This window comes from Natator depressus, chromosome 2 (assembly GCF_965152275.1).
Source record: "Natator depressus isolate rNatDep1 chromosome 2, rNatDep2.hap1, whole genome shotgun sequence".
Taxonomy (NCBI): Eukaryota; Metazoa; Chordata; order Testudines; family Cheloniidae; genus Natator; species Natator depressus.
In genome coordinates this window covers 189,902,051-189,917,702 of record NC_134235.1, presented here as the reverse complement: position 1 = coordinate 189,917,702, position 15,652 = coordinate 189,902,051, and the positions used below count along the sequence as shown (strand labels likewise).

Genomic DNA, 15,652 nt, shown 5'->3' with positions numbered 1-15,652 from the left:
CTGAAGAGCTGCATGTGGCTCCGGAGCCACAGGTTGGCCACCCGTGGCATATGCCATGCAGAGAGACTGGCTGTTTCCTTTTCTGGGGTATGTCTGTCTTTCCAAACCAGATAACATATTGTGATGAATCACACAGAAAATGTATTCAAAAAAGAAAAACAAGCATGTATTTTTAAACATGAGGAAATGTATAGTTTCCTCTTTTGAGCTTTGCTAGACTTTCTGCATGAATTCATTCCAGCTGTGTGAGTGTTACAATCATTTGAGCATTTTATTGGTTTCTGTGACCATTTAACACTAATGCCTCCATTTTCCAAACTCATTTGTTCTGTGAATAACAATACATGAATCAGAAAGTGTGCTTTTTTGTTAGCATTAGTCTTCCATGAGAAGTTACAGTATTACCGGAAACTAAGTTTCAAGTAAAATATTGAGAGCACCCTCACTGCAAGAATATAATTTCAACATATAACACAGTGTGCCATGTGCACTTGGTGATCCATCCGAAACTTGCCAGTGTCCAGTGCACTGTCTTTTGGGAAGTTTTGGCTATGTATGCTGGGACAGAAAAGAGTCATGTAGGGGTAACTGGGGGTAAGGGGTCAACTTCCTAGCAGGCAACTTTCTCCATCCCATAATGTCATCCATATCCCATAATTGTTGCACCTTTTACAAAAACACAAAACCCTGTGCTGCCCTCCTTGCTGTCCACCATCTCTGACGCTATTGTCAGGAGTGTTGCAAGCACAGGACATGCTCTCCTCCAGTATTTTCAGAGCTGCAAGAAGAACCAAATCAGCGGGGAACATGCTGATTTCATGGAGGTCAGATGTCTGTGGGACATAGCAAAAACCAATTCAAGGTTAGTGGGGGTGTTCATGGAGCAGCTGCAGAGGGTGGAGCACCACTTCTGCACCTGAGAAACAATCACTGACTGGTGGGATCACATCATAGTGCAGGTTTGGGATGACAAGCAATGGCTGCAGAACTTCTGGATGTGCAAGGCCACATACTGAGCTTGCCACAGCTCTCCAGCACAGGGACATCAAACTGAAAGCTGCACTAACAGTGGAGAAGCAAGGGGGGATTGCACTGTGGAAACTTGCAACACTGGATTGCTACCGGTCAGTGAGAAATCATTTTGGAGTTGGAAAATCCACTGTGGTGGCTGTTGTCATGCATGTATGCAAGGTCATTAATCATCTCCTGCTAGGCAGAACTGTGATTCTTGGCAATGTGCAGGACATAGTGGATGGATTTGCAGCAATGGGGTTCCTGAACTGTGGTGGGGCAATAGACCACCTTGCCTAAGAGTATATCAACAGAAAGGGCTACTATTCTGTGGTTATGCAAGCGTTGGTCGATCGCTGGGGGTGCTTCACCAACATCAGTCTTGGCTGGCGAGGGAAAGTGCTTGACTCGTGCATCTTTAAGAATCCATGATGGTTCAGAAAGCTACAAGCAAGGACTTTCTTGACTGGCAGATTGCCATTGTCTATGTTGAAATGCCACTCGTGATCCTGGGGACGCAACCTACCCCTTGCTCTCCTGGCTCTGGAAGACATAAGCCGGAGACCTTGATAGCGCCAACGAAAGATTCAATGACCAGCTCAGCAGGTGCAGAAAGACAGTTGAATGGTAAAGTGAAGGAATGCTGGTGGTGGTTACTCACAAGACTGGACCTCAGTGGAAAAAACATCCTAACGGTTACAGCTGTCTGCTGTGTCCTGCCTAATATCTGTGAAGCAAAGAGGGGAAATCTGCGACCTTGGTGGCTTTCTATTGAGTATGAGCAGCCAGACATAAGGCTGTTAGAAGAGCTCAGTGCAGTGTCATGTGCCTCAAGGAGGCTTTAATCGTGAGCCACAGTAATGGATTGTGGTGGACTGTGGCCCTGCAGTTTTGGGACCTGTTAAGAAAGGTGTGGTACTTGGTGTACATCTATGAATGTAACACTGTTAATGCACCTACCAATTTTGTGGTGCTTGTTGTATGTTTATGATTATTATACTGTTTGTCACTGATCCTGTTAATTGTGTCACACTGTACAATAACAAGTCAGTGGGTGATTTCAGTCCACTAAGTACTCTGCAGCATATAGTGGGAACTAATAAAGATTAATTATTTTCCAAATAGAATTTTATTGAGTGACAAAAACACTGCAAAAAAATAAGTCTGTGCAAGTTAAAAGCAAATACATTAGAAACTTAATAAATCAGTAGAACAGAACTTAACAAGGGGACAGAACACTCGTACATTTTAGTGACACGTACAGCAACGTGGCTCTCACAGGTCAGTGTATGTGAAGCTGTGGTTGTCCTTACTGTCCCCCTGCTGTGGGGTGGCAGGTGTAGGGATGTGGCCCCTAATGCCACATGGAATGTTGAGAGGGGGGTGTAGGGAAGTTCTGTAGGGGAGTTATCCTTAGACTGCAAAGGGAGATGAGCCTGTGATAGTTGAACCTGTAGGTCCACAAGATCCTGCAGCCTCTGTGTTTGCTGCTGGAGAAGCCCCATTATGTCCTGTGCATCTCCCTCGCCTCTTCCTGCTGAGACTCCTGTGCCTTTCTCTTCTCTGCTCTTTCCTTCTCTATGTAGGCTGCAATATTCAGGCCCTCTGCTCCTAGTCTGATGCACCCCTGGCTTGCAGGATCTCCCTGAACATGTCATCCTGAATCTACTCTTCTTCTTTTGTAACTGACTCAGGCATTCTGCAGCCATATAGGGGAAATCCCTCAAGGCCATAATGGCAGCAGCTACAGCTAAAGCATGCAGAGGTACCATTGTTTGTATAGTCACAATGAAAAGTGAAAGTTAAGGTTCAGAACTCCCTTCCCTTGCTCCCCTACAGTTTTAAACAAGACATGCTTATTGACACTTCTGCTTCAGCGTGCTTGTGCACAGCACCGCTCACAGCACCAGCTATGGTGAGTATCGGCTGCCAGGAGTGAGGGAAATGAGGAGGGAATTGCCTTGTTGCCCTGTACTCATAGTTTCATGCAATGGCACACAATACTGGCACCATTTTCCACAGGTGGTGGTGATTTTAGCTGATATCTCACTCCTGAGGATAACAAAGGCACAAGAGAGCACAGCTGCTGTCCTGAAGCTGCCCAGGAGGCCCGTATTATGACACTAGGCTGTTTATTCCAATTGTGTCTGATAAAGTTCTCACTAACTAGCATGGAAAAGTGTCCTTCCACTCAAGAAGAAACAAAGTTGCTATCCATAGAAACCTTCTGGGAGAGGATTGCTGAGTACCTCCATGAAAGTTTCTTTGAGATTTCTCAGGGGGGTTCAAGAGACATCCCTGTGTACATAAACAAACTGCTCCACATGCCCCCCACCCCACCTAACTGTACAGAGGAATGAAAAGCAGATAACAACTCTACCTTTTTTTGCTGTACCGCTACCTCTTCTAGTATGAGTAAATTAATGAAAAGTCAATAGCTGTGTCCTGTTAAGTTGCGGGTGCCATCAGTATATTCTTGTAGTAGAAAATACATTTACGCCCTTACTCAAGGCTCCTTCCCCTGCATCAGGTTCACCTGTGATTGACTGCCCCAATGGACTGTACTGTAGTGGAGACTCAAACAGGCAGACCTGGACCCTCCCGAGTCACATGTTCCCCATCCTCCTCCTCCTCTTCTCATTGTTCTCGCTGTTCACGGCAGGTGTCTGTGTGTCATGATCCTGGGAGGTATCCATAGTGGTCTACAGGGTGTTGATGGGGTCTCCACCAAGTATGGCAGGCAGCTCTTTGTAAAATAGGCAGGTCGTTGATTTGGTACTAGCTGGACTGTTCACCTTTCTGGCTTTCTGATATGCCTGATATGTTCCTTCACTTTCATGTGACACTGCTGCTGATCCCTGTCATGCCCCTTCTCCTGCATGCCCCCTACAATCTGTTTATAAACATGCACATTTCTACATCTGGTCCATAGCTGTGCCTGCACAGCCTCTTCTTCCCACAAGTCCACATCCAATAGCTCCTGTCTACTCCAGGCCAGAGTGCATCTGGAGCACGTAGCTGGCATGGTTGGCACGGCAGTTGCAGTCAACCATGGAGTAGTGCTAGGTGTGCTCACCAAGCTGGACAACCAAGAATAGGCATTAAAAAAATTAGTGGGTGCTGTGGGGGGGAGCTTCCAGCCTCCGTGACCTCTGGGCAGTGGAGTTCACAATTGTAACCAGACCAATCAGTGTCAAACTTTGTGGGACAGCTGCTGAAGCACTGTTAGGGTTGACACAGGTTCCACAATGTCTGCACTCTTGCTGTGTTGACCTTGGAACATCGCCCATGGCTCAACACTACTCCAGGACGTGGTGTTACTGTATTGCTGTAAAGGGGCCTGGGAGACAAATGTAAGTGTAGACACAGGCACAACTAGGTTGATGCCAGGCAGCTAAGGTTGAGCTAACTTTCTGGTGGAGAGCAGGCCTTAGTTTCCCAATCTGGAAAATGGCAATGATAAAACCCCTCCCAGTGCTCATGTCAATTGCAAAGTGCTTTGAGTGGCCGGCAAGAAGTACTGGTAGGATGAGGATTATAAATAACAGAGAGACACAACAAGGGATCCTCTTTTATTGTATCCTATTGTCCATCCCCCACTCATGTATCTGGGGCTCAGCCCGCTGTATCTCAGCCGTGGCACACACCCATGGGCCTCTCCCAAGAGACTCAAGTCCTGGGTTTGGGGGGGCGGGGGTTCCTGCTGTGGTAATTGTCACATGAGGGGCCTGCCGGCAGGTGGGTGGGGACGCCGCAGGGTCTCCCCTTCCCTCCCCCCTTTCTGAGGGCTGGGGAGGGGAGTTCATTTTGAAAGCCAAGCAAATGTCCCGTCCATGTGTCTGTCTCTGCCCGACTCCTGTTTAGGGCTGGAACCTTCGTGTCGTTGGAATATCCCAGCTCCCAGCCAGCTCTCCCGCCTTCAGCCTTGCGCGCCCTGCCCCGCTCGGGCGCTGTCTGCGCGGCTGCTGCGCCCGCCCCCTTAACCCAAAGCCCCCGCACCCCCGGCTGAGGGCGGGGCGCGCTGCTCTGCCTCCTGCCCTCCCGCCCCGCCCTCTTGGGGCTGACCGGCCCCGGAGCCAGCCGCCAGGAGGACTGAGCCGCCGCCGCTTGAGCGCGGAGCGGGGCGCGATGTCTCATGGGGCCCGGGTGATCCGCACCGGCGCCAGCAGCGGGGCCCCCGGCAGCTCCTCTTGCCCGCCGCCCCCGGCGCCGGAGCCCGGGCTGCTGGACGGCGGCTACGCCCGCTCCTGCTCGGCCATGCTGAAGGTCGCCCAGATGGTAAGAAGGGGCCCGGCCAGGGGAGCAGCAGCCCCCGGGAGGGACCCAGCCAGCAAGCTCGGTCCCCGCGGAGCATCCCGAGGGAGGCGCCATGTTCCCCCCTCTCGCCTCCTGCGGGCCGGGCGGCCCCTGCTGTCCCCGTGCCGAGCCCCTGCGACTGCAGCTCCGCTCTGGCTGGGCTCAGCTGGGGCCCCTCGCCTCCCCCGCCTGCGTGGTTTCTAGTTCCCTGGCCTCTCCCTGGCCACAGCCTCCGAGGCGAGGGCAAGAAACCCGGAACGAGCAGCCGCTGGGGGAAGTTTCTTCCTGAGCCCGGGGACTGACTTTTACTGTGGGCTGGAGAGTATAAATGCAGTAAGTCACATCCCTAGCTACCCTACAATTGCCAACGTGCAAAATGGGAACTGACTGCTTAGGCAGGAGTACTACGGAAAGGGATCTGGGGTTACAGGGGATCACAAGCTAAATATGAATCAACAGTGTAACACTGTTGCAAAAAACAAAACAAAACAAAAAAGTCAACATAGTTCTGGAATGTATCGGCAGGAGTGTTGTCAGCGAGGTGCAAAGTAATTCTTCTGCTCCACTCCGGGCTGATAATGTCTCAGCTGACATATTGCATCCACTTTTGGGGGCCACCTTTCAGGAAAAATGTGAAAAAATTGGAGAAAGTGGAGAAGAGAGTAACAAAAATGTTTAAAGGTTTAGAAAACATGATCTATGAGGAAAAATTGAAATTCCTGTGTTTGTTTAGTCTGGAAAAGAGGAGAATGGGGAGGGGGGGACATGATAACAGTTTTCAGGTACATAAAAGTTTGCTGCAAGGAGGAGGATGAAAAATTGTTCTTGTTAATCTCTGAAGGTAGGACAAAAAGAAATGTGCTTAAATTCCAGCAAGGGAGGTTTAGGTTGGACATTAGGAATTTTCCTATTCCTGTCAGGGTGGTTAAGCACTGGAAAAATTGCCTGGGGAAGTTGTGCAGTCTCCATCATTGGAGACTTTTAAGAACAGGTTAAACAAACACCCAGTAGTCCTGCGTTTACCTAGTCCTGCTTTACCTAGTGGAGTGCATGGGACTGGACTAAATGACCTCTTGAGGTCTCTTCCAGTCCTACACTTCTATAATTCTATGTAGCAGGAGAAGCATCTCTTGGCCACATAGCTGGCTGCTCCTTCTCTGACCCCTTAATTGCCTCCTTTGGATGGTCACTAGAAATGTTCTGTTGCATTTAAAAATCCGAAGCCTCTCAAATTACATACTGCTGTGTGGTTCACACACTCTGCAGGGTAGTCCTGTTTGGGTCTGGATTCTGAGCACCACAGGATGGGTTCTGGAATCCTGTGCCTCATTCCATAGATCCTCAACCTCCCTTGGACATGGAGAAAACCATTTGGGGCACTTACTGTTACTGTTCTTAAGTTGCATTTTTGTGGCACCTAGAAACCCAGTCATGAACCAGGACCCCACTGTGGCCAACCCTTTTACAGAATTCTTGTTCCTAGGCATTCAGCTGTAAATTTAGCTCAGATGATGAGGGATTTTTTTTAGTTACTCTTTTACATATTTGGAAATAAATTTGTGTTTGTTATTGATTCGCCTGGGTTATTACTTAAACTACAGGATATTTTGTGAATTTTTATTCTTGGTTTTATAAAGGACAGAAAGACATCTTGTTCTTGTGAAACTCAAATTTACTGTCAGTTAAAACAGTCTTTTCGATTTTTCTAAAGTATATGATACAAAGTCGTATTCAGATTATGTACCTAGAATAGCAACATGTATGAACAGTGTTTTATGTTCCACCTAACAACTTGGCTAGAATAAGTTTTTAGGAGATGAAGTGACTTGCTGAAAAACACAGTGCTGAATTCAAAGTAAAAGCTAAGAACTGTAATGTCCCATGTCACGACAGAATGAAGTCAAACCAGTGACTTTGATTTTCAGAAGTAATTTGAGAATTTAACATCACAACTCCCATTAATTTCAGTGGGAGTTATGTAGCTTACTCCATCAGTTGCCTTTGAAAATTGCAACCTGTAACTCAGGTTAAACAAACTCCTATCAGGGATGCTTCAGTGCAGGGGGATGGACTAGATGACCTCTTGAAGCCCCTTCCAGTCCTAGTTTCTATTTTCTATGATTCTATTTTGAGACAGGTAACTGAACATTAGTGGGCATATATGAATTCAGTGAGTATCATACCTTGTTCACTAAACTCCAAAGTCCTCTCCCACAATGATTTGGGGTCACTGTTTAAGATGTATAAAATGCATCTGATGAAGTGGATTCTAACCCATGAAAGCTTATGCCCAAATAAATTTGTTAGTCTCTAAGGTGCCACAAGGACTCCTCCTCATTTTTGCTGATACAGACTAACACGGCTACCACTCTGAAACCTGGATAATATCTGTTCTCTAGTGCACTCTTTTCTTTGGCTTGTTTTTCCCAAACACTGATAGTGGGGGTTATTCACAGGACATGACATTCTTTGAGTATTATCATAGTGTATAGTGGCTGAGACTATCAGAATTAAAGCAGTCAGTTTGCTGCAGTGACTTTAACAATAAGCAGCAAACCTTCTTGGACTGAAAGTGGTGTCATTTATTACTCTTGGACTCTTAAAGAAATATTGGTTGGCTTCTGGGCAAATCGTGAGGATGAGCTGTTTCCATTTCCTTCAGACTATTTGCTTGTCAGCTTCACTGTTAGTGTGAGCAGTAGAGGTAACCTCAGGAATCCACTGAGCTTTGGATAATTGAGTCTCTTTCTGAAGTGGTGTCTTGGTGCTAAATAAACTTGAATCAGTTCCGTAAAAAGTTGAAAGATTACTTACTAGGGCTGGGGTCAGCAACTTTCGGCACATGGCCCATCAGGGTAATCCGCTGGCGGGCTGCAAGACAGGTTCTTTACGTTGACCGTCTGCAGGCATGGCCCCCTGCAGCTCCCAGTGGCTGTGGTTTGCTGTTTCCGGTCAATGGAAGCTGCAAGAAGCGTCAGCCAGCACGTCCTCGCGCTGCTTCCTGCAGCTCCCATTGGCTAGGGATGGTGAACCATGGCCAGTGGGAACTGCAGGGGGCTGTGCCTGCAGACAGTCAATGTAAACAAAATGTCTCGCAGCCCACCGGCAGATTACCCTGATGGGCCATGTGCCGAAGGTTGCCAACCCCTGTACTAGGGTTAGAAATAACCAGAACAATCTGGTTCTGAATGAGCAACTGCAGCCGATGAAATATTCTCTCTGCTAAATTTTTTTTAAGTCCTATTATCTCATCTCATAAAATAGTCCCATTGTGTCCATGAAATTATTCATCATGCCAATTAATTCACGCTATAGTAAATTTTTACAGGATTGGGACCTGAGTTTGTAAAGTACTGTAGACAGTGGAGAGCGATATACATTTCTTAATTAATTATACAGGTATAAATTACAATGCTGGTAGAGTAGCAGTCTGTCAGTGATAGAACTGTTATGCCAGTGGAGGCCAAAGATGGGTGTAATGCCCTCTGGGAGCACCAGGCTTACTAGCAGCACTTGCTGTATCCTTTTTGAAGGTATACGATGTGTACTCCCACTGACTGGCCCTCTGAATGCTCACATTTATGTAGTGAAAACACAGCCCTGGCCATGTCCCTGCTTGCCCAGTCACTCTTTTCTCTCCTTTTCATTTTGTTTACTTTTTATCCACAGAAATGTTTACTTTCATTTTTAATATACAGTAACCTTAGATGCTCCTTGTAACACTAGCAAGGAAAAATTCAGAGAGAAGTAGTTTTTTTTAAGATGATAGTGTCTCTTTAATATATATACATAAAATAATTAGAAATAATTCTAGTACATCAACTGAATGTGCTGAAAGTCATCACGCACAGGAAAGAGAAGAGGGACCTCTTTATGGCATCCTTCTGCCACGTATACTTTTTTCAGCTGTTGCTTTCTGTCAAAGATTTTAAAACAAACCAAGATTAGGTTTAATAGAGGTTTGAAAGCCTGATTGGCGATCTGAATATTATTACATTGTTGTGACTGGTGGCTTGCAGTCAATTTGAAGATAAAGGATTATTCTGCTAGGGGTCTCAAAGCACTCATGGTCATCTGTGGTGGTTAACCTGGACTGAAATAGGAAGTAACAAAAGTGTGTTTCCCGTCTATAAGATTACTGGAAATTGTGATACTTTTCCACTGTATAATTTCTCTAACCTTGCAAAAGAATTACAACTCCAAAGAGGGAACAAACATTGTATAGTGGGGTCCTAGATTTTTGTTGTTTAAAGGGACATTCAACAGAAATATACTTCTTGAAAATGTTTTACCTTATGAGTATTACATGTAACATTTTAGGCCCTGATCCTGTAAGTTTATATTCATGGGTGGCCCTTGTGTCTGCATGGGGTCCCTGGGATCTGCCCATGTGTCTGATCTTTCAGGATCAGGGTTTAAAATTGCTATAAATGAAAGAGAGTAAGGGGGGAAATATTTCTCTATTTTTCAGTTTGTTTACTTAGTGCACTTGACAGTGTTTTCTTTATAGTCAGTTTCACAGTTTATAGTCAGTTTCACGGTTTCTCATATATGGTAAACTAGTCAGTTTCCTCTGTCATTTTTTGTGACGGGCCTTTTACATATCAACCGGAAAGAGAGAAACCCTTTTTTTTTAAATATGAGCATGTGATTGTAAAACCAGAAGTGTTGAGAAGGGGACTCTATTCTTTTAAAAGTGACCAAATTCCATACTGATGATGTCCCTTTCGTAGAAGTTTATATCCAAAAGTTAATCATGAAAAAAGCAGCTTATAACTTGATTGTGGGGAAATAGCTCACATTCTAAATCGCTGGATTTTATTTTTTTTTACAGCTCAAAATTGCCAAGACATCTTTTAAAAAAGTGACTATGTTCAATTCACACACACAACACTGTTGTGTTCCCCAGCTGGTTCTGTAGCAGCAGTACGCTCACAGTGTGTCTCTACACTAGAGAGATGAACCGTTTGTAACTGAATCAGCTTGGCAAAACCGTTTTGAGTGTAAACTCTTCAGCGCTCCATGCTAACCATGATGGTTTTTATTGAAGAACCCTGAACGTTTGCCCCATGTCCGTGCTAGTGCTGCTCTGTTTCATTTGCAATAATCTCAAGGCACCTATCCCGCATTTCCTGTCATTTGTCTAAAGGAGGCTACAGACACGGGGCCAGATTTTGGCCTCCGTGGCAGCCCATGTATGCCAGCTTGGTGGGCAGCAAAGCTAGTATAAAACCAGCGTAAGGGGATTCCTCAGTTGTGTAGGCCCAGTAGAATGGCTCTGATTGCACTACCATCACAAAGCTCCATGGTGCAGGGGTATGCTAGAGTGTGGTGCACCAAGGGAGGAAGAAAGGCCATAGTAACATAGCATAAATTAGTGTAGTCCTTGGGGCCACTCTGGTTTACTCCAGGGACAGCTCTGTTCCCAAGCTGCCTATAGAGCAGGGGTCAGCAACCTTTCAGAAGTGGTGTGCCGAGTCTGCATTTATTCACTTTAAGGTTTCGCATGCCAGTAATACATTTTAATGTTTTTTAGAAGGTCTCTCTATATATGTCTGTATATTATATAACTAAGCTATTGTCGTATGTAAAGTAAACAAGGTTTTCAAAATGTTTAAGAAGCTTCATTTAAAATTAAATTAAAATGTTGATCTTACACTGCTGGCCCGCTCAGCCCACTGCCAGCCTGGGGTTCCGTTCACCTAGGCCGGCAGCAGGCTGAGAGGCCGGCAGCAGGCTGAGGGGCCTGCGGCTGGGACAGTGGCTGGCAAGGGGCTGGCACCCAGAACCCCAGACCGGCAGTGGGCTGAGCGGGGCTGGCAGCCGGGACCCTAGACTGGCAGTGGGATGAGCGGCTCAGCCCACTGCCGGTCTGGGGTTCAGTCCTCTGGCTCCTGCCAGCCAGGGTTCCGGCTGCCGGCCCCGTTCAGCCCGCTGCTAGTCTGGGATCCCGGCCCTTCTCCCTGGTTCTAGCCCATTCTCTTCCTCTCTCTGCACTGAGTTAAGGGTGGGAGTGCACTGAGCACAGGGCTGGGGGTGAAGGAGCAGGCTGGCGGGTTGGGGTGTAGGGTCTGGCCAGGAGCTAGAATGAGGGAGGGGGCTCAGGGTTGGGTTTTGAGTATGGAGTGCTTACCTGGGCAGCTCCCATTTGGTGAAGGTGGGGGGGAGGGGTGCAGGAGCTCCCGTTTGATGCTCAGGGTGAGGGTGGGAATGTGGGGGGTGCAAGAGTCAGGACATGGGGTGTGAGGGGCCTGGGTATGCGTGGGGGGTGCAGGAGTCAGGGCAGGGGGCTGGGTATGTGAGGGGGGTGCAGGAGTCAGGGCATAGGGTGTGGGGGGACTGGGTAAATGTGGGTGGTACTGGAGTCAGGGCTGGGGTCGGGGGGGTGCAGGGGTCAGGGAAGGAGGCTGGGTGTGTGAGAGCGGGGTGCAGGGCTCAGGGCAGAGGGCTGGGTGTGTGTGGGGGGGGGTGTAAGGGTCAGGGCAGAGGGCTGGGTGTGTGTGTGGGGGGGGGTGTAAGGGTCAGGGCAGAGGGCTGGGTGTGTGTGTGGGGGGGTGTAAGGGTCAGGGCAGAGGGCTGGGTGTGTGTGTGGGGGGGGTGCAGGGCTCAGGGCAGAGGGTGTGTGTGTGTGGGGGGGTACAGGGCTCAGGGCAGAGGGCTGGGTGTGTGTGTGATGGGGGTGCAGGGCTCAGGGCAGAGGGCTGGGTGTGTGTGATGGGGGTGCAGGGCTCAGGGCAGAGGGCTGGGTGTGTGTGTGGGGGGTGCAGGGCTCAGGGCAGAGGGCTGGGTGTGTGTGGGGGGGTGCAGGGCTCAGGGCAGAGGGATGGGTGTGTGTCTGGGGGGGAGCAGGGCTCAGGGCAGAGGGATGGGTGTGTGTCTGGGGGGGAGCAGGGCTCAGGGCAGAGGGCTGTGTTGGGGGGGTGTAAGGGTCAGGGCAGAGGGCTGGGTGTGTGTGTGTGTAGGGGGTGTAAGGGTCAGGGCAGAGGGCTGGGTGTGTGTGTCTGGGGGGGTGCAGGTCTCAGGGCAGAGGGCTGGGTGTGTGTGTGGGGGGGCAGGGCTCAGGGCAGAGGGCTGGGTGTGTGTGTGGGGGGGCAGGGCTCAGGGCAGAGGGCTGGGTGTGTGTGTGGGGGGGTGCAGGGCTCAGGGCAGAGGGCTGGGTGTGTGTGTGTGGGGGGGTGCAGGGCTCAGGGCAGAGGGCTGGGTGTGTGTGTGGGGGGGGTGCAGGGCTCAGGGCAGAGGGATGGGTGTGTGTCTGGGGGGGTGCAGGGCTCAGGGCAGAGGGCTGGGTGTGTTTGGGGGGGGGCAGGGCTCAGGGCAGAGGGCTGGGTGTGTGTGGGGGGGGGCAGGGCTCAGGGCAGAGGGCTGGGCATGTGTGTGTGGGGGGGCAGGGCTCAGGGCAGAGGGCTGGGCATGTGTGTGTGGGGGGGTGCAAGGGTCAGGGCAGAGGGCTGGGCGTGTGTGTGTGTGGGGGTGCAAGGGTCAGGGCAGAGGGCTGGGCGTGTGTGTGTGGGGGGGTGTAAGGGTCAGGGCAGAGGGCTGGGCGTGTGTGTGTGGGGGGGTGTAAGGGTCAGGGCAGAGGGCTGGGGGTGTGTGTGTGTGGGGGGGTGTAAGGGTCAGGGCAGAGGGCTGGGGGTGTGTGTGTGGGGGGGTGTAAGGGTCAGGGCAGAGGGCTGGGTGTGTGTGGGGGGGGGTGTGAGGGTCAGGGCAGAGGGCTGGGTGTATGTGTGCGGGGGGGGTGCAGGGCTCAGGGCAGAGGGCTGGGTGTGTGTGTGTGGGGGGGTGCAGGGCTCAGGGCAGGGGGCTGGGGGTGTGGGTTGGGGTCGTGGGGGTGCTCCCAGCCCCCTGCCCAGAGCAGCTCGTGGCAGGGGGCTGGAGGGGATATGCCCTGATTCCACCCCCCTTCCCCAAGGCCCCTCCCCACTTCTTCTCTGCTTCTCCCCCTCCCTCGCAAGGGCCATCAGCTGATCGGCCAGGGAGGGAGAGGAGGAGGGGCAGGAACTTCAAGGGGAAGAGGTGGGGGAGGGGGGAGCTTGCCTGCTCTGCAGCAGCGAGGGGTTGAGGGGGGGGATTTTTAATGGCACACTGCTGCCTGCTGCGGTCCCGGCCTGGGTTTAGCAGCGGGCTGAGCGGGGCTGGTGGCTGGGACTTGGCTGCCAGCAGCGTGCCATTAAAAATTGGCTCATGTGCCATCTTTGGCACGCATGCCATCAGTTGCCGACCCCTGCTATAGAGTCTGGGATATAGTGTAAAGGTGGCAGACAGCACTCCCCTCTGAGCAAAGTCAAACTGAACTTGGCCCCAACCCAGAATCAAGGCTGTTATTCCCATGACAGTGGTGATGTTCCTGAGCAGACCAAACCTGTTGTAGAATGATAAGAGACACTAAACCGAAGTTGTGCTTAAGCTAAAAACATTGATGATATTTTCAGCTCAGTCTGAACCAGGAAAAAAAAATCAATGTGTTTACTAGATGGAAAAGAACAAAATGGACAGGGAACATAATTATCTTTTCAAGGTTCTGGAAGAGTTTTACAAACAATCCTGAGGTAAAAAATAATAAAACCAATAAAAAAAGTGGCCTGACAGCTTCCTTTTTAACTACTTGGAAAAGCACTAATGCAATAACAAAAGACTTAGCTTTCCTGTTGTGTAGACACGTAGTTTCCAAGTTTTGTCTTGACAAAAGCAATTATGTGCTTGATATTTGAACTGTGAACAAGGCACCCTCTAATTCTAATAAAAGTAATCTTAGTTTGGTTTATAACTTTACTATAACGTGTTCTGAAAATTGTAGGGGGTGTGTATGTGTAATTTACACACACACACAAAAGCTATGTTAAGAGAACATTAAGTTTGCAAAGTCAAGCACTCAAAAGTTAGGAAATGCCAGAGTTAAGGAAGTTTGTACAATGTTGATTCAGCCCCCTTCTGTGTGTCCACTGACAGTCTTTAATTATGTGATCACATTCTATTTTTCTCATAGGACTGCTGTCTCATTCAGTGCACAGGATGGATGATGCTTACTTGATGAGCAACTATTAAATATTTTGTTTTCTCCTCATTCAGTGTATGGTCCTCTGGCCTTAATAACTGCACACTATTCAGGACTTCTGCAAATCAGACCCCACTGTCTTAAGCAGGGCCGGCCTTAGGGAAAATGGCACCCTGGGCGAACTTGTATTTTGGCGCCCCCCCATCGCTTCTGGCCCCCATAGACTCCCTGGGATTTTCCGCCCCCATCACCTTTTGGCCCCACTGCCTCCCCCAGTGTTTAATTTGTATTGAAAGAGATACCAGAGACTAGAGTTCAGCCCTGGCACAAATTAAGCACTGGCAGGGCAGCCTGATGCTGGCGGGTGCTAGCCAGGCACCAAGCTCTGAAGGCAACACCACCGCAAAAGTAAGGGTGGCATGGTATATGGTGTATTGCCACCCTTCTGTGCTGCTGCTGTGGCTTGTGGTGCCTGGTGCTTGGCATGTGGCTTAAGGGGGGCTTTGCACTATCACACCCGGGCACCATTTCAGATTTTGGGGGGCTGGGAGGAAACTTTAGCCATGATTCTAGGGACTACTTAGGCACCTGAACACTCTAGAGTTTTTGCAGATAATAACTTAGGAATTAGCTGACAGAAGCACTGTATCTAATTGTTATATAAAGAAAGAAAAATATATACAAACTCCAGTTAAAGCCACATTTAAAGTTTATATGTAAATTTAAAACAATCAGGAAATAATACAGCAAGATATTCCTAATCCCAAACCTTGAGGTATCAGTTCTGGAGCTTTAACGCAGATATCAGAAAGACACATCTGATACTTTGTATACTATCTTTAGTAGAGATAAATAAAAATTAATAAAATCTGCTTACTTTCTCTAACAGACCCACTGTATTACTGCCATTATCTACTCTATATGTTATGTTTACCAATCACAATCATGTATGTGACTCACTAATATTTGACTCCATAATTGCTATTGGTATCATAGTTGGAACTGCATTTATTTTCGTGCAAATTTGAAGTTATTTTACCAATGTAACTAAAAATACATTTGAAAATAAGCAACCTTCATCTGTCCAGTGTCTAAAGCTGTGCGTTTAGCTAATGATTTTTTAAACTGGCACCACTAAGGTTAGCACAAGCTAAAGTTACATTCTAGGAGGATGCTATTATTTGATTGTATTATCACAATATGATGATAAAAGTAATAATGATAATTACTCCAGCCAGGACAGGTTAGGCATTTTAGAACTCACTACTCAAAGAATTAAATGTAAGCAGTCAAAAAACTAAAATAACAGCACTTGGAAAGAATAAAATTATATAGAATATATGTGCATTGCAG

At 48.5% G+C, this 15,652-nt stretch overlaps 1 protein-coding gene across 1 annotated transcript in view; it reads left to right on the top strand.

Moving 5' to 3' along the window:
- Positions 1-5,111: 5,111 nt before the first annotated feature.
- The window catches only part of CMTM7 (CKLF like MARVEL transmembrane domain containing 7), a 41,862-nt gene continuing 31,321 nt past the window's right edge, over positions 5,112-15,652 (top strand). Inside the window, exon 1 of the mRNA XM_074945615.1 lies at positions 5,112-5,289. Coding sequence (XP_074801716.1) covers positions 5,140-5,289 — 150 coding nt within the window. The 5' untranslated portion in view covers positions 5,112-5,139. The remainder of the gene's footprint in view (positions 5,290-15,652) is intronic.